This window comes from Atractosteus spatula, chromosome 2 (genome assembly GCF_055471065.1).
Source record: "Atractosteus spatula isolate fAtrSpa1 chromosome 2, fAtrSpa1.hap1, whole genome shotgun sequence".
Taxonomy (NCBI): domain Eukaryota; kingdom Metazoa; phylum Chordata; class Actinopteri; order Semionotiformes; family Lepisosteidae; genus Atractosteus; species Atractosteus spatula.
The window spans coordinates 72,439,287-72,459,405 of NC_142707.1; the positions used below are offsets into that span (position 1 = coordinate 72,439,287).

General features: G+C 43.0%; 1 protein-coding gene across 1 annotated transcript in view; it reads right to left on the reverse strand.

The window, feature by feature from the left end:
- The window catches only part of slc16a10 (solute carrier family 16 member 10), a 78,585-nt gene that overhangs the window by 21,511 nt on the left and 36,955 nt on the right, over positions 1-20,119 (reverse strand). The window contains exons 2-3 of the mRNA XM_088905525.1: positions 12,227-12,371; positions 10,237-10,663 (exon numbers count right to left, since the gene is read on the reverse strand). Coding sequence (XP_088761651.1) covers positions 10,237-10,663; positions 12,227-12,371 — 572 coding nt within the window. The remainder of the gene's footprint in view (positions 1-10,236; positions 10,664-12,226; positions 12,372-20,119) is intronic.

A 20,119-nucleotide genomic window follows, 5' to 3' on the forward strand; every position in this document is an offset into this window, starting at 1 on the left:
GTAAATGAAATGTTGATACATGCAGTTAAAAGGGCCGAATGTAACATCTCTTGACTTAAGTTAATAAGATCAAGCAATCAGAATAATGTATAAATTAGTAATATGACTTAGAATTTTGAATACTGAGAACAACTTCAGCACAGATTTCACTACATTTCGAAAAAGATGCTGCTCCTCTGGATTCAGACCTGAATAAAGCAAGCAGATACTTGCAGATACTCTCCTGGGCTTAAACAAATTTCCTGTAACGACTGGCTCAAACCTGCAACTTCTTAGTCTTGCTCCGAGAAGACCGTGCGTAGATCTGCCTCAAGGATTCAGAATCCTCAAACACACCGACAAAGTTTCAGCCCCTCGGACTTCTTTAAAATTAACAGAACAAAACACACCAAAGGATACTAGTATATACCATGTGGAAATGCAACTAAAACTAAAAACAGGAGTCACTTTTCTACACAAAGAGTTGTGGGAGTCTGGAACAAGCTATGCAGCCATGTTGTCAAAGCTGATATCCCAGCTCCTTCCAATGGCCTTTCTTGTGTTTGTTTTTATCTACAGTGAAAAGTGGCAGAGTCATTACATTCAAATTCCAGGCTTAGCCTGACTTTTTATCAAGCTGTCACAAAAGCGCACATGCAGTCACACCATAAAAAGATATGTTATCGGATCAGGTTGGGTCCCAGGAGACTGAAAAACAAGGAGGAACTGCTTCACTTCACTGGACTTTGATATTCCACTCAATTGTACTTGATACAGGGAAGGCCAACTGCAATTTTAAAGGTTGTTTTTGTTGTCATAACATAACATAACTTTATTGGCCATATACAATTTCTTGCATTAGGAATTTGTCTTTTCGCATACCCCAGCCTGCTCTCCATGAGACACACAGCTTGGGGTCAGAGCACAGGGTCAGCCATTTATACGGCGCCCCTGGAGCAGCTGGGGTGAAGGGCCTTGCTCAGGGGCCCAATGGAGTAGGATTCCTCTGTCGGCTGTGGGATTTGAACCGGCAGCCTTCCTTAGCCACAGAGCCACCGCTCCGCCCATGGTAAGTGCTGTTGGTTTACAGAAGAAGATTAAACTCTATCTGGGATTATATGGATTTATGATCTCAGGTATGACAGGTATGACAGTGTTCTGGAGTGCACATAAATGCAGAAACTTTCTGCAGAAAAGCAGAAAGGTCCACGTCACCTTTTCACATTCAGCCTCAAGGGAATCTTTCCCCAGGAACACACTGTGTGAAAGAATCATTACTGCAGAATTATTTAAGTAATCATTAGCACACAAAAGGGTAGACAGAGAGAAAATAACTGGAAAAAGCAGATAGAAATGACCCCTTTAATATGATATGTACTTGTGAAATACTATGTGGCAGGCCTTGGAGAGATTAAGTTGTGTATTATAAGCAACAGCTATCCTTGAACAAGTTCCTATGACCTAACACAGCAATGTAACAGTGTACTAATTGTTTGAGAATACCCTACATGCAGTCAGCTGTTTAAACTTGAAGTAAGAGATAATTTGTGGATAATCCAGGCCATTTAATAAACAAATGATGGAAAATCATAAGCTATCACTATTAAGAAGATTGTTTGTGAAATTAGAATAGTTTTCTGTTTTTACTACAGTTCGGCTGGGACTGTCCTCACTAATACTAACGAAATGCAGGTCCCTCGAATTTTAACATGACTGTTTGCTGGAGTAGAAACCTGAAAGAATTTACATCCTGTTCAAACTGCTGCCTAGCTCAGCATTTTCCTCCCTATTAGCCAGTAGGCTGAGCTTTACAAGAGATATTATTTATAGCCATAAAACTCCTAGTGAGAAGATAAGAGAGTGATACATGTAAGCAGATACTGTGAAGCCACAGCAGTAATTCTTATCTGATTCATGTCCGTGTCAAGCATCAGTAGAAACAAACAGCTTCTCTGGCTGTTTCTAGTAATTCAAAGATACCATGAAGAGCACACAACTATTTGACAGGGGTGACTGTTGTAAGCAGTGCTGTCTCAAACACCCCACCCCAGCTCACGTCCAGTCCCTCATCTCCCCTTGTACCCCCACACAGCCTCTGTCTGCCTGTTCCTCCTCTTTGTTTAACACCTGCAGGGTCTGTTCATTCTTGTCCGTATATATCCATCCATCCATTTGCCAACTGATTCATCCAATGCAGGAATAGAGGGGAGCCGGAGCCTATCCCAGCAACCAATGGGTGCGATGTACACCACTGTGTGTGTGGGGAACACACAGACTCAAACTCAGACAAACTCACATCAGGGCCGATCTTCCCAGAAGCCAATGAACCCACCAGCATGTCTTTGGACTGTGAGAGGAAACCCACGCGAACACGGGAAGAACATACAGTCTTCTCAGACAGGACCCCAGCAATGCTAACCCCTGCGCCACCACACCACACTGTCCTTATACAATACAATATAAATACACCTTAATTTTAAGCTTAAATTGCAGTCCTCTAGATTTTCATCGTAGCTGAACTCTCTGGGTATAGCTGACCTAATTAAAACAATAATTAATAAAACAAATTAGTACAAAGCAAACAAATACTCCTCGACATGTCTAGTCACAGTGCAGATCACTGCGGTTGTGAAGGTGAAAGTTTATTTTCACGGCAATCTGGAGAGCAGAATAAATGCAACATCTACTGTACTCTGCTCTCCCCACTACAATAATTTTCCAGAGCTTTTTATAATCCAAGCACAGGCCCAGCCAACCGCTTGTGTTACCATAAATGTCAAGACAAGAAACGGGACAGAACACATATTTAGACACAGAATGATGAAGGGCAGTCATGGTTTAGGATTATTCACAGTGTGAACACTGCAGTGTGAAATTAGTGTGACATATTTCGCATGATACACCAATCACAGAACGCATATTCCCATGTCCAGCTTGTCTGGAAATGTCACAAATTCTTTCAGTCGGCTAAACGTGTCATTACCAGAGTCAACAGAGTCAACAGGTATGCTGCCTGCTTTTATCTGCCAACCTTCTTAACATGAAGGACCTAAACTCAGCAATATGGCTTCCATGTTCTGCAACGTCATTCTTACTTCACGTGCCCATTTGACTTGTATCAGTCAGACTACGAGGCCTGCAAGGCGTAAATTTAATATATATTTGCAGAATTATATAGATAAAAAATTTTCAATCAAATGGAAAGAGCAAATGTATATGAACATATATTTTAACTACTCTCAGGCTGGGAAAATTTATTTAACATAAAGCTTAATAAGGCATCTGTTTCTGCCATTGCTGTGGTAATTATGTCACCAGAAACTTTAGTCATCACATCTCTAGATAATAAATTGAGCTTCTGAGTATTTTCTTTCAGTAATGAAAGGGGAAAACATTAACCAGGACATCAAACTTATCTTTTAGTAAACGTGGTGTGCTGTATGTTACTTTTTTTCTGAAAATGTTGAGCTCAAGTTCTTTTTTCATTCTTTCATTTTTAATTCTAAACTTTGTAGAAATCTTGGTAATAACACAACTCTGTGAAATAACACTTCAAACGATAAAAGACCATTAAAAACTGCATACGATTAAGAAAATACAGACAGTGGCCCAGAGAGTGTCAGGTCTTGTCTATAATTCTCATTTCTATAATGAACCTCAACGACACTCTATACATTTATACAGCAGGCGATTTGCTTCAGCAATTAGAGCAAGGTGCCTTGCACACTGTTACTCCAGATGGGTCACATGAGAGATCTGAACCTGCAGCCCACACATGTGTCGTCTTGCATTTTACTCTTAGCTACTTGACTGTGCTACTTAAAACCCCTGAATGAACATCTTATCCATGTGCCCATGGCTCACTATCTGGTGTCCTGGCCCTAACATGTTGTTCATATTTCAGCGTGCACTCTGGCCCGGACCTGGCCTGTCTTGGAGATAACGGAGCCTCTTACGCAGGCAGGGTGCTGATAATTGCTCCGAGCTGATCTCGGGGAGTATCTGCCATCTGCACTGTGAATAATACTGAAGGGCCCATAAGGAGGCCCCTTTCGAACCCTCTGACAAAACACTAGCCTGAGACACACAGCTCCTTCTGAATCAGATGAAGAGGCTGTTTTGACTTAAGCACATGCTACTAAACTTCCCAGTAAGCAAGATGATCCACATGGCTTCCTGCTGCTTTCAACCTATATATTCATGTTCTTAACTGCACTTTAAAACACTTTCCTTCATTTACTTTTTTAACTACACTGAAAGACCAATAATGTTTCAAAACCAATACAGATTTCTTCACCTTCAGATAAAGTGTCCAGTGTAAGTCTTATTTATATTCACATCAGTGAAGTTGTACTACGAATATTTCTCTTCAGTTAAAACCAGCTGAATGCAGTACATATCTATAATCAATTAATCTGCTGTTTAATAATTTCCCACATTTACTCACTCACTATGTGTTAAATTCATTATGCTGCCCACTCTTGAGTAAATGTTACTTTTTATATAGCTTTAGTTACATGCATAAGAGTAACAGCAGTGCGTTTAAAAGCAGTTACTGTATATTTGGAAATTACATTTATTTAGGAATTAATTTTCATGGTTAAACAAAGAAGCTATTGTTTCTGATTGGAAGGTGGAGTAACACTTTTCTGGGTGTTGCACACATGCAGTGTTTTAGACAGGTACAAGTGTTTTAAAGGCAGAGGGGCAGCTCGCATCAACCCAACTGTGACATAAGTCAGAGAAATTAAGACAACATTAAAAGAGCACCAGGTCAGAAGTCATAAAAGCCAGAATTTTAACTGAAAGCATAAAGAATGCCCTTAAGTTTGTTTTTAAACATTTTATAAATGTATCCCCTAGATGCTCTATTCTGGAAAAACAACAAATTAATTTCCCTCCACCTTTGCACAGTTTACATTTAAAAAGACATTCATTCTGTGCCCACTAGGTGATCCGGAGATCTAGCTGAACTCTGACTTAATTCATTATCCCTGCATTTTACAATTGTAATTGCTTTTCCACATTGATCACTCCTCTCCCAGTGCTGTTAATGGGGCAAAGTTCAGGAAGTGCGATGGATGGGGACAGGCTGCTGCCTTCTGTTTTCTGACTTGCAACAAGCAATACAGGGGATCTTTTCTCTCAAAATGCTGCAAACAATGCCCTGGCCTCTGAGACAAATAGTCCAGGATGTTCTGACACTTTGACCTTGACTAAGAGCCAAGTCAGTGAAACAGAACTCAGAGACTGTTTACTGAAAACGTATTAGCTCTCTCCGATAGTTATCCAAAAGGAAAGTAGATCGGGGAATGCAAGCCTAAGAAATAAGAACCAAAACCCTTCTGCTGTTAATGACTAGCAGCACTGCCTTGTGACGCACGTTTTCATATTCCCTATAAGTTCTACCTCACCTCTACGCAATTCACATTGTGGAGCATTTGAATTGTGCTCTGGAATTCAATAATGGACACAGAGTAAAAACTTTGTGTCTACCCCAAGTGTAAGTCACTTACTTGCCTGCTTAGCGCACAAAATACAACTGAAATATCGCTTTATAATTGTTTGGAATCCTTTTATCAATAGGGAAGAAAGCTATAAAGAGTAAGTGGCTTCTCCCAGATGATTGGATTGAATTAATAAATGAAATGTATATAATGGAAACATTAACATTTTCACTTAAATTACAAATGAATAAATTTGTCAAATATTGGTCTAGATGGGTTAAGTACATTAAACCTTTAAGGTCTGAATTTGTTGAGATACAAAATAACTGGAAATTAATAAGGTACATTAATATAGTCTCCACCCTCTTCATATTCATAAAGGTATACATCTTCCTCATTCTGAATGTATATACAGTAGTTTGTTTAAAAGTTATATAATTGTAAAATACTAAGGCAACAAATAGGAATAGACCATTTTTGCTTGTGATGTATAGTCGAAAGTGTATTGTAAAAGTAAGACTGCGTAATGGTGATTATATGTAAAATGGTTTTGTTTTGTTCTCTAAAATAAAAAAATGTAAAAATATATCGCTTTCTTAGACACACCAGTCCATCTCAGGGCACATACAGACACAGACACACCAATCCATCTCAGGGCATACACACACACAGACACAGACACACCAGTCCATCTCAGGGCAGACACAGACACAGACACACACACATACACATACAGACACAGACACCCCAGTCTATATCAGGGCACACACACACAGACACAGACACACCAGTCCATCTCAGGGCAGACACAGACACAGACACAGACACACACACACACACATACACATACAGACACAGACACGCCAGTCCATCTCGGGGTAGACACAGACACAGACACGCCAGTCCATCACAGGGCACACACACACAGAGACACAGACACACAGACACACAGACACACAGAGACACAGACACACAGAGACACAGAGACACAGAGACACAGAGACACAGACACACACACATACACATACAGACACAGACACGCCAGTCCATCTCGGGGTAGACACCGACACAGACACACCAGTCCATCTCAGGGCGTACACACACACAGACACAGACACGCCAGTCCATCACAGGGCACACACACACAGAGACACAGAGACACAGAGACACAGACACACAGACACACAGAGACACAGAGACACAGAGACACAGAGACACAGACACACAGAGACACAGAGACACAGAGACACGCCAGTCCATCACAGGGCACAGACACACAGACACACAGACACACGGGCCAGTGTTCCAACAAGGCGATGAACCCACCAGCATGCCTCTGGACTGTGAGAGAACCCTGGAGCACCTGGAGGAACCACACGCTGCCAGGTAGCAATGCTAACCATGCCATCCCAGAAAATAATACATTGATGCCATAGAATTTTTTCTCATATTTAGCATGATTATTGTAGTTTTTATATTTAGAGATAAGTATTTCTAAAATATTTTTTTATTGATATTTTTGTCTCTTTAAGGTTGTCTAAACCCAGAAGATCAGAAGATACATTATGTTAATTTTAATACATTGTCTAAAACTAAAGCAGCTTGAAACCATTATAAAATAACACAAAAGTGAGAATCACACGTTTTAACTGAACAAGGAGGGTCTGCCTGCGGTCGATCGGCCTCCGTTACCAGGTTCCCTGCTTGTCGCCAGTGTGGGCGCCAAGGCAACCTCCCGCCTGTCACTCAGCCCACAGCTCGCGGTTTCCCGGCTCGAAGAGGGGCGTTTTACAGGACGTGAGACTGGATTACTTTTCTACATTCCTGGCAGGGGGGGGGGTTCTGGACAGGGAAAATGTTACTCAGAGTCTCCTGTGCTGAAGTACAGAGCCTCACTCCCTGCAGGATCGAGATTCACTAGGGTGAGCCGTGTTCTCGCACTCTCTAATTAAAACCGTAACCAGACGAGCTCTCTTCAAAACCATCACCTGTTTGATCTCTGTAAAACCCCCTCCCTTCCTAGAGGAAACCTGTCAGTAAACGCACAGAGACAGGGCTGCTTCTCCCGAGCCAGACGATCGACCTGGGGCTACTGCCTTCCTTGTAACTCGACCTATGTACCGCAGGGTTCCCCTGGAGCACAGACCACAGGTCTTACACCACACACAAAAGGATCCCTTGTAACTGCCTCTATAACAGGAGGCAGGCTTAGCCCATAAGGCTGCATTTGCTCTTCACAGTCAGACATGGGGCCTGGATTTGTACAAACCACAGAACCATAAACCTCTTCCGGGAGAGAGAAGACTCAACCTTTTCTCTTCTTCTTCACATACTTATTAACTGATAAACTATATTTTAAGACATTACTTAAAACTACAGGAGAAGGGAAACCTGACTAAGCTAATGTCACGGAGCCGGTCCTGACTCCCGTGTAGTGCCTACTTTAGGACCCTGTGCAGACGGTATAACCCGGAAGTGACTGGAGAAGGGCTACAGGGAAAACGCAAAAATGGAAGGGATGGCGAACAGGGGGGCGGTGCCGACAGTGATCCAGGTGCAAGAGGGGAGCGCAGGCAAACAAGTCCACAACAGTCCAAAGGGGAAATCAGGGCGCAGCCCAAAATCCAAAGCCGGGTGATCCATCCAAGACGAGACAGGGTTAAAATCCGGAGCGGGATCCGGAACAGGAACAGGAGGTTAAAACAGACTGACGGGGCCAGGCGCTCCGAGCCCCAGACTCAGCCGGTCAGGACGCCGCTCGGAAGCCTCCGTCTTCAAGCCGCGGACGTGGGGCAGCTTGATGCTCGGCGGGGCCTCCGGGCGTCCGTCTTCCAGTGCAGAGACCCGAGCTTCTGGAGCACCGGGTTTAAATAAAGAACGGAACAAGGGGGCAGGCGAACGTGATAATGAACCTAACACAAAAGGGTCGGAGCGCCCTCTAGAGGAGGGATGACGATCATGACCGCTAACCTACCTGGCTGATCCTGTTTGGTCAGCGACGGATCTCCATTGCCAACCCTGGCACCACTGGCACAGCAGCAGCGGCCGGGTTTGCTGTTGCTTTCTCCGGTCTTTTTGGTATGCTGAAGGTATTCTTCCCACCCAACCTAGCAGCCACAGGCACTATTCTTGCCTGAGAACTCCACTTCCTATCCTACCTTAGGACAAGACAGTCCTGTAAAGCCTAGCCACTGGAGTAACCCAAGAGGCGAGCTAACCCTGCCCCTCCCATTCTGGCCTTGAAAGTAAATTGAGAGGTCAGAAATTTGACCTCTAGTAGAGAATAATCTGGCCCCTAGCCTTTTTTTCCTTTTGTGATCCCCATGCTACTGTTACAAAGTACGTCTTTATGTCCTTTCTCTCTGTGCGTAACCAAAATCACACTTTACATTTCCTGATGTCAAAAGAATGAATGCACGCCTCTGTCTCCCCTTGGATATATTACTGCAATTCTTTTTGTTGATTTTTCTACTGATGTATATGACTAATATCGACACGTCTGCTGTTTGGCTCATAACCTGCATTAAATTACATATACATATTTTTTAACCTTTAACTGCACTCTGCAAGCCTCCTGTGAAATTCAAGTCTGGTTTTAAGTGTTATTGCTGACTCACAATGCATTAGCTAGAAGGATTTCTTTGTGCAGCAGGAATTTTCTGTCAACTCATTCAGCTGTCCATAGCCTACTCCACCTACCTGCATATGAAGGAAAAAAACACACTGTCACTTACCCAAACAGTGGAACAGTCCATCTACTGCAAATCCCTTAGACTCCAATACAATTAAAAGTTTGAAATCACTTCAAAATCTGCATCACTTGTCCAGTGCAAATTATTTTCAATATCACTACAATTATTGACCTTGGTCACCAATAACATGTCAAGCGGTAGTGAGATGCTCTAAAAGGCTCGGACCTCTCTTTGTGTCACTATTAGTAGGTGGTGGGAGTGTGGAACAAGCTGCCCAGCTATATTTCCAAAGATGATGCCCTGGCTTCCTTCCAGAAACAGCTGGAGCTGCCACACGACCTCGGTGTGCCGAAAAGCCTCTTCTTGTGTGTCACGATCGTAATCCCTCCTCTTAAGGGCGCTCCGGCTCTTTCTTATTTTAGCTCATTCCGTGCACCTGCCCCCTGTTCTGCCCCTCCTTATTTCAGCCTGGCGCTCTCACTATTCTGGGCTCAGCATTGGGAGATGGACGCCCGGAAGCCCACCTACCAGCGGGTCCAGGAGAGACCCAATGGCACAGGCTTCATCACGGTGTCCTGACCATCTGAGTCCGGGGCTCGGAGCGCCGGGCCTCGTTACCCTGGTTTTTATTCCCTGTCCCGGATCCCGTTCCAGGTTTTAATCTTGTTTTGTGCTGTCTTGGTTGGATCACCCGGTCCTGGACCTTGGGCTTCGCCTCGGATTCCCCCCTGGACTCTATGGACTTGTCTGCCTTGGCCACGCCCCCTGAGCGTGGCTCACCGCCGCCACGCCCCCCTGTCTGTCAACCCATCCTGATTCTCGTCATCTCCTCCCTGTCCTCCTTCTCCACCTACTTCCGGATTATACCGTCTGCACAGGGTCCTGAACTGTGCTTCGCGGGAGCCTGGACCAGCTCCCGTTACATCGTCTTTGGCTATTCTTACCTTCCTAGTTTCCAATGTCTCCCAGCACCGAACTGAAATTGGGAAGAAAAAAAACAAAGACACTGGCAGCAAAGGAAGCGGCACACGGACAAGCGAGGAAAACCAAACCGTACCTCCACGTGACGAAAATAAGGCCGGCGTATACGATCATCGAGGACAGGATGGCGGACTCACCAAGTGGACGTAAGGCACGAAGTATCCGTAGAGCGCAGCGGGGATCCCGAAGGCCCAGATCCGGTAGCCGAGGGACTTCCAGATTTTGACGTTGAAGACTTTGCTCATGGGGGGACACCTGCCGCCGGACTTGCTCCGCCCGGGCTGGGGCAGCAGGGGCTTGTAGGTGAGGCTGGCCAGCAGGAGCAGCAGCATGAAGACGCAGAGCACGCGCAGGGTGTGGTGCAGGCCGAGCCGCTGCAGCAGCTGGGACATCAGGAAGGGCAGGGTGATGGTGAACACGCTGCTGCCCGCCGTCACGATGCCGTTCACCAGCCCCAGGCGCTTCTTGAAGTAGTGCCCGAGGATGACGAGGGAGGGCTGGTACGCGAAGGAGCAGCCGCAGGCGAACACGATCCCGTACGTGAAGTACATCGGGCCCAGGGAGCTGGAGGAGCAGGGAGAGAGAGGAAACCGAGCCTCGCTGGCGAGATTATTCTTTATTTACTCGGGGGCTGGTATTGGGCTTCTTTCGTTACAAACGCCCCATCGCCAGCAGCCATATCACCCTGCAGCTCACAGCTGGCAGCCCACGGGAGCTCAGCAGGTGTGAGCCTGGTCAGTACCTGGATGGGAGACTCCTGGGAAAGTTAAGGTTGCTGCTGGAAGAGGTGTTAGTGGGGCCAGCAGGGGGCGCTCACCCTGCAGTCCATGTGGGTCCTAATGCCCCAGTATAGTGACAGGGACACTATACTGTAAAAAGGTGCCGCCCTTCGGATGAGATGTAAAACAGAGGTCCCAACCCTCTGGGGTCATTAAAAATCCCAGGGTGTTTCTCGAAAAGAGTAGGGGTGCTCCCCTGGTGTCCTGGGCAAATTTCCCCCTGACGTTTACCCATCATGGCCTCCTAATAATCCCCATCTCTGAACTGGCTTCATCACTCTGCTCTCCTCCCCACTAATTATTATGATAATGATTTTTTTTTTAATTAGAAAGGGCCCAAAATGTGGGTGATTTTGATTTGAAACACAGTGTTTCAAACCTGATGCTATAGACTTTTGTCACAAATGACTGCCCACGTAGCATCAGCAACATTTTAGCTGCCAGCCAGTCAAATCTTTTTCTGCTGCTGTGAGAGACTCTGGATAGAGTCGTCATCCAGCAGGAGTAAAACATGTGCAATTTAAAATAATGGACAAACAGGAGGAGACCTATACAAATACTGTCCCAGGAAAATATTCAGGTGCCTATTCCCTTAGTAACTGCTACTAAGTGTCTATCTGAAGCCTGTAGAGAATCATGTAAATAGAAGAAACCCTGGTGTCAAAATGATTGTCAACTGGGCTTATAGATAACTTCATACCCCAGGGACTCCATAGGAAAGCTTTGCAAAATGAAGTAATTATTAGAGAAAGAAAGAAGAGCCTGGAAAACTTGTGCTGTGAGTCCAAGTCCTCGTTATAAATATCTGTAAGAATTTGAATTCCTCTGTCACTCTAATGTGAAAAAATACAAAAGAGAATTGCCTGTAAGACATTTAGTGAAAAAGAAGAGAACAGATAGGCTATGCCTTACAGGTTAATTACAGTCTTAATTACCAGTGTAATTATGTGTCTACGAGGTACAGCTGTGTAAATCAGAACTTGAAGTCTTACCTCAAGCGGAAATCAAGATACAGGAAAGTGAACCAAGGGGACAATGGACACAAAACAAAAGTGCCAACTAAAAACTATTCTGTCTGGCTTTTCTGCCATGTTCAAAAGTTTATTCAACCACGAGCCCTCCCTCTAAATGTTGTGCATCGTTGACAAAGTCATGCATGTTCTGAGCACGCTTCATCAAACCACTGATTTCTGAATTCCCAGCTTCCATGTGAACCACATGTCAGCTATTCGAGAGGCGTGTGGTATATTTAAAAACAAACTATACATATACCAGTACTATACATTCAGATGTGACCCCCCAAGTAAGGGCTGCACACAGGAGGAAGACGGCGAGACGGAAAGCTCACCTGACGAAGGAGCTGGCGAACAGCCCCACCAGGCCGACCGCGGCCCCAGCCACTGCAGTTATCCGGCAGCCGAACAGGTCCGTGAAAATACTGACGAGCGGCGAGCAGAAGAAGATCATTCCCATGGACAGGGAGCCCACCCAGGCTGCGGTCAGAGCACAACAAGTCAGGTCAGTACCGAGGGGAGAACAGGCAAGGCGAGGTGGCCGAACACAGTCCGCTGGCCTTCCAGTGCATGAAAACACGGGACTGTGTTCACACACTGACGAGCCCCGTTTACTCTTAGTGACTCTGCGTGGCTTCGTTTCCTGACATAATTTGTAAGGAAGATTCCTCAGCTGGGAACAGGTATAGATTATCATGATGTTTCAAGACATTTTCACTCTCCTAGTGTCACGAACCGCATTCCCAGGAGCACCTCTCACCCGCGCACTAATCAATCAATCCTCACCCCTCCCACTCTTCCCTATCTATACCCTCTCACTCCACTCAGTCCCCGCTCACTAGTGAGCATAACCCTTGGCTCTGGTCTCGACCTGATTTCCGGCTCCCCGACCTAGTTTCCTCCTGCTTCGACTTCGCCACGCGTCTCATTTTGGATGCCCTCGACCTGACTATTGTGATACCTGACCTGGCTCTTCTACTTTGACTCCGACTCTTCCCTTTTGTTATGGGGATCTGGATGCCAATACTAGTAACTACCTACAGTCTCAGCGCCGCATAGGGTCCAGCCAGGCGCTCCTAACGCCCTCGCTGACACCCAGCTAGGCAGAGGACCCCCAACTGTTGCACAAGCAGAGACATTATTTACATCCAGGCCCTACTATCCGTTATTTCTGACATGGAAGTTAATAGATACGCCTGATGTCCTCCAACACTCAATAAAAATCATTGTAAACACGTCTCCAAATAAATTAAATGAATATGCCTGCTGTTGCTGTAAATGATATGAGAACTCCAGTGCTCTGTTAAGAAAGGTTCCTTCGCCTTTTCAAACGCACAGCTAATCACGACTGTTAGAATCTTTCTATTAAAATTTACATAATTTAAATAATAATAATTCAGTATTAAGCTGCAGAATTATTCAAATCAGATACACTGTATATTTATTTTAAAAATACATGACTGGGAACTGGGAGAACTGGAACAATGGGATACCGTGGTCATAGAATGAAATGAGATTCGGAGAAAGTTGTGAGACACTTCAACACAAACAACATACAGTATATCTCCCACATGTAATCGGTATTTAATTCAGTGAAAATGTTTAAAGAGTAATGTCTTTCTCTAGACTTGGGTTTTGCGCATTCATCTCCAATGGGAAAGTAGCTACTTTCTGTTTGGAGACAATATTACTCTTTTCCAAACAGACACGGACAAATATTTCCTTTAGCCTTGAAGTTTGTAACTTAAACTCCTAACTGACAAAATGTATTTGTGAAAAATCAGGCTTCTGGAGGGGTAGAGCTACAGTCTGTCAGTTAGTACATCGCGTGCCCTTCGGAAGTCTCATCATCAGCATTTACCCAGTCTGTGTGGATCAAAGTGCCGCTGTTTGGTATTTTGAAATCCTTTTTTATTGCATCACTAAAAAAACATTACATAAGAGGAATAAATGGAAATCAAAGAATAGCTGAGGGGTGCAAATTAATCTCCAGACTCTTTAAAGTATTCTTTAAGGTAATAAAATATTTTTTAAAGAAATCATTGAGTATACTGCCTTTGCAAATCATAACAGAACTCAGATGTCACAATAAGTTGAATTAATATGTAAAAAACTAGGGATATTTACAGCTTGTTCAGAACAGAAAAGGGTGGATGTGGTCTGGTATATTCTTTTATAAGGATGGTTTATAAACCACTCATCCATTGTCACATATTTACTGTCATATCACCTATAGATGAGGTAGACTGGGTAATTCTTCAGAATCCTCTCCTTGGGAAATGACATTACAATGGCACATCAAAAATGATGCTCACTGAAAAATGCACAAGTGCGCGTTATTTACAATGAACTTGACATCATTTTAAAATCAGTGACCATGATCTGATTTATTAAGTCTGCGCAGTCACTGTTTGTGTGAATACTAGGGAAAACAACGACACCATTTTCATTAAACTGACCCTTTTTTCGGGTTTTATGAGCAGTGAGAAAATCACCATGCTGCTTCCACATCAGGTACTGAGCCCAGCAGCTGTCTCAGAGGACAGCACCTCTTATCTCTGACCCTGAGCCACTTTTCTCATACTGAAATGCCAACCAACCTGTGCTAGACCGCCAAAGAAGGACAGGATAGGAAAAAAGGTCCTTTTTATGCTGTTTAAGGTAGCATGGCATTAGTCCATAGTGCTCAAGACACTCTGAAGCCTATTTTGTGCTCTACTCTGTCATCACTGCTAATGACCAGAGCTACCACTTACAATCCTTCAGGATCTAGGCTTTCCATCTACAAAAGGACTGAAACCATCTGCCCCATGCACGAAGTTTCATCAGCTGCAGCTCGGCCAGCGGTCACCCAATATCCTTCTGTCCACTTTGTCCAAAAGGAGTTTTATTGTAAATTGTGATGCTGTGAAAGTTTCCAAGTCAGAGGCATCTCTTTGTCTGTGCTTGTAGTTGTTGCCTAATTTGAATTGCAACTCTAGCTCATGTTAGCACATTGGCAGCACATGTTCATACTCTAACTCCATGGGAGGTTTTGGCTTATTGTTACTGTTAATTCCACAGCCTAGCAAAGCCCTGTCTTCCACACTGAAAACTGCATTAATTCTGAGGCTGTCTGACAGCAAAGGGAAGGGGGCACTTCTATCTGTTATGTCATATTCACATACCGTATTCACATACAGTCAGATGGCTGGTGTTGAATTAGGGCCACAGACTACAACAAAAAAGCAAGAGGAATAGGAGTTACCATTCAAATCTGAATCCGGTGTTGTTTTCTCATTTATGTTACACATAGGAATTTTAGAAATGTTACGGATGAGAGAAAGACATTGATATGGATCATATGGATCATATGGATCATCAAGCTGTCAACAGATTTATCCAAGACTTCGCCCTCCACCCCTGTAGATGGCGCTGTGGGTTTATGACCACGGTGGATGTAATAATGGTGTTTCTGAGCAGCACCTGTGATTCTGAAGGAATACTGTAAACTACCTACGAGGCCAAATCAGTCAGATGGGACTCATTGAGAGTTTAAGGAAATGTCAAAAATTCCTTTATTTTGAGTCCTAATGCCTTTAATTTATATTTATAGCACCAGACGTCATATAAAATAATCATCTGGACAATAATTTAGTATAATGGCAGCTTTGGAACTATGACATTAAAAGAGATGACCGTGAAAAGCCAAATATATTTTTGTGCAGGCTAGGCCAAAATATACAGCATATCACACCTGCCTGTCAATCGGTAATCGTACTGTATTTAATGTTCATGTTGTACAGTGAGAGTCTCACGGAAGAGCTGTACAAATAAGATCAGTACACTCAGGAAATACTCAAATTGGAAAAAATTAAGTTTCTGAAATGTTGATATTTCACTGTAAATCTGGGATCTTCATTAGCAAAAAAGACTAGATTCCAAAAGTACTAAAAGCCTTTCGCAGACTGTGCTGTTACCAAATGGCAACTTCCAACCTTTCCTTGATATAAAATTCATTTTCTAATGATGAGACAACAGGGAACGTCCACAGGGAACTGCAAAAAGACTATTGCAAAAATTGCAAAGAAAGTTTTCACACCAAGATTATTAGTATACACAGTGGTATCCTTGTTTTATTAATTCAAAATATGGTAAAATATGGTAAAATATTTTGAACTGTGACACATTTTGTGTGTGAACCTGACCAATAGATATCGATCACCCAATCTATGTAAACTTCTGGTTAACAGCTCCCTTGACCGCACTTGGCAATCATCCCCACCCGGCACCTTCCCCTGCCACAGAGCTCGCTGCATCACCTGCAAATACAGATCTAACAACACCCTCATTCAGGGCCCCCAAGGCCAATTCTGGATCACCCAGACGACATCCTGTACCTCCAGCAACCTCATTTACTGTATCTCCTGCAAAAAATGCCCAGCCATCTACGTCGGGGAAACCGGAAGGAGACTAGGAGACCTCTTCAGAGAACGTGTTTGGGCTGTGAAGATTAAAGACTTCTCCAAGCCCACAGTTTCTCATTTCAACTCAGACGGCCATGATCACACTGATCTCTCTGTTCTCAAAGAAGGGTTTCTCAACTCCCACAGCAGAAACGAAACTCATCCTGAAACTAGTTTCACATCTTCCCCCTCTCAATGACCGACTTATTTTCGTGTAATCTTCTCTCTTCTCATGCAGGATTTTTCTTCACCCCTCCCTTCACCTCTCTCCACTTTGCACTTCCTGAGTGGCCTCTCTGCCCCTCCTGCCCCCTCCCCTCTCCCAGCTTTTGTTCTTCTGTGCTATTGAATCTTTGCTGTCTCACACCTGAAGAAGGCTTCACGGCCGAAACGTTGTGTTTTCTTTCTTCTCTTTCCAGCAGGGAATAAACCTTTACTTGTTCCTTTGCAGCCTACGCCTGCTGACGCAGCTGCCCACCTGAACTACTATAGATATAATGCTACCATTGTGACAGAAATACAGTATGAGTGTGAAATTATAAAACAGGACAGTTTATCCTTTCCTTACCAGTTACTGATCTATTGGAGCTGTTAGAACTATAATTCCACTTCTTATGCATCACAGCAGTTTGAAAACTGGAAACCTTTAAAAAGTTCCTCCAAAATTGTCCAGGGCTTATAAGAAAGAAATGTGAACTTTTTACCTCATGATTAGCAGAAATGGTCAGGTCTACATCATTAAATATGTAGTTATCAACCCTGGTCTAGTACGTGGGGAAAACTGTATTGTCAGCCTAATTGATTTATTATTTTCTGTGTAGGGCATATTTCGAAATTTCATTTCAGATCTTAAAAGATTGAATATGATATACAACTGTTATCAATCCTGTACCAGTTTCAGAACTATCCTTTCCAATGTGTGTTTCCTGAGATATAACCAAATGAATCTCTGCTGAATAACAAAAATGAATAATTCTGGGAGTATCTGACACACTGAGACAGCGTGTTATAAAAATGCCCACGATAGAGAGGAGCTGTACTAAGAACTGTAGGTGTTTAGCTGTTCAGAGCTGCACTGTTTAGTAAGAAGGTAGTGTAAGCAAGGTAGAGGACAGGCTGTTTCTACTGCAGATTAGCACTCTAAAGCTGTTGGGAACTGTACCTTCGAAGGGCTGTACTTTCGAAACACAGGACTAAGTGCAGAAACCACTCAATCATTAGTCTAAACAAGCCAGCAAATGAATTAAAGTCAGCAGTTAGCCAGCACCAAGCAGAAAAGGTTTGGTCATGGAAAGCCCAACACTCTCTTTGATGTAGTTCAGGTGGGGAGCTGCGTCAGCATGCGTAGGCTGCAAAGGAACAAGTAACAGGTTTATTCCCTGCTGAAGAGAGAAGAGAGAAAACACAAGCCTTCTTTTTGATGGTCCAGTTCACCAAGTACTAGAACACCTGCAGTAAAAGCACGTGTCATTCCTAACACCTGCTAGGAAAGCAGATAGGTTTTCTGTAGTAACTCAGACATGACTACAGTTAAACACCAAAGTGGTCAAATCCTCTTTTCAAATCCAAAAGGATGGCTCTCAGAGCCGTGATTACAGGTGTAAGGGCCTCCATGTTGATTCTGCTCCAGTCTGACGATCCAGCACTGAGGATCCAGGGGGAGTTTTTCCTAAGTCTCTGTCGAGTCCACCAGCACAGTTACACATTTCAAAACAGAAGGGCTTCAAATGTTAACTGACAGAAAAATGTGAAACTACATAAATATTGTTTTCAGAGGCTTTTTAAATTAAAAAAAAACTTCAGGGGGGGGGGGGGACAAAACAAAAGCCCAGCATATTTTTCTGTTTGCCACCGATGGGAAACAACACAGTCAGCTGTTATGTAAGAGTGTCAAGTGAACTTCAACCCTGAAAAAAAAACTTGAGTAAATGCAAGCAGCTGGTAAAACGGTCACATGAGCCGATATTCAGCTGTCACGTCGAGAAATATTCTGCTGTGCGGACAATTTTTTTCTGTCTTGGAAAGGAAGTGAATTTAGAAAGAGCAGGAAAACTAAATTTCATTATCATTTTCAGGATAAAAATAATTTTATTAAATGTTTGGTAGGTGTTTTCTTTGACAAGTAAGCACTTGGATTAATAACCAATTATGAAACAGCCATTCAGGTAATAAAATACTGGAAAATCCATGTGAACAAGGAATAGTGAAAAACTCAATGATACTAAAAGCACAAGAAGGCAAAGGGAAGGAAGAAGAAGCTGGGAAAGAAAGAAAAAATGTTTTACATTTCTAAGCATTTTTAAAAGACTGCAAGTCAGCACTCATTGGCATATCAAAAGTCAAAGTTCATTCAACAGTTTAAAAATACTGTTTACAGTAATAAAATACAGTTTAAAAATACCCAGCTGTATGTTCTCTGAAATCAAAGGCCAGTGCAAAATTTGCTTAAGGATGAAAGACATCAAAATAATTTCCCAAGCTACAAGAATCCAAACAAATTGACAGTTTCCACACTGAATGTATTAGGGAGAACAGATATTTGGATATTAGAATGAAAAGCAGACCTCCCTATAAAAACAATATCAAAAATTCCAAATGACACTTCCTGACACACTTGCTTACCATACAGTACAAGCGTCTGGAATGTGGACAAACCTCATGTGGAGTGCACCTACAGTAGGAAGCCCCACTGACACTCTCTCTAAATGGGCACTCTCCAGGTGGCCACTGTAAATGCGCACTTGTCTCTGACTTGATGGTAAAGAGAACCATCACAAACTCTGTACAACAATATTTTTCGGTCCAACAAAACCAAGACGGAATGTTTTGTTTTTCTGTAGACAACTATCTCAGTTTGCTCAGGAGGAAGGTAGGAAAAGCCTTTTAATAAAAAGAGGCTTGAACAAAATAAAATTGGAAAATGACCTAGCAAGCAAGCTGAATTGAGTGGCACTCCAACTGTACGTCCTTATATTCCATCACACACAAAAAGACACAGCATGCCATAGTAAAATGGTCATGATTTAACAGTGAATAACCTGGCCATGAATGCCCTATGGAAAATCACTTCAGTGTACACAGATATCAGCCTAAAAAGAGACAGTAATTCCATCCAGAGCACCATATTGTAACATGACAAGCCCCCTCAATGAACAGCTCAGTCTTAGAATTAACAGAGGATTGATTAGCCTTCTCAGTCACCAGACAAGAACTCAATTGATAGGATATGGACAGATATGAGGTAAATACAGGCAAAGCATCGTGTCTCCTGTTTGGTAGAACTGAAGGAAGCATGCCAATCTAATAGGGGAGTTAGTCTCACCTACCAGATGCTGGGAATTGTTAAAAAAGTTCTGCAATCAATTGCAACTGACAGAAGAAACAACTGAAGAAAAAAAGTATATCTACTAGGTCTACTTTTTTCTTCAGTAGAGAGCTTATTTATACACTTTTTTTACATCACAAGGGTTTCTGTTTTTGCTTAAAAAACGTAGCAATCATTGTTAGGCTCTACTCTGGTAGAAAGATTTTATCAAAAAATGATATTGTTGAAACTTTTCCAAGTTCTGTTTGATGTGTTTTGTTAGAGGTGTAAATGCTATTTACAAGAATTGTGTGTGTACTAATACAATGTGCGCTTTATTTGGTTTTCTAAAAATAAAATTGCAAAGTAATCTTTGAAAGAATGTTTACTAGATTTTTTTTATATTCACAAAACACTGTGTTTATAGAAAGTAAAAGGCAGAATAAAAAACATTTTGTACCAAATGCAAAATATTTAGC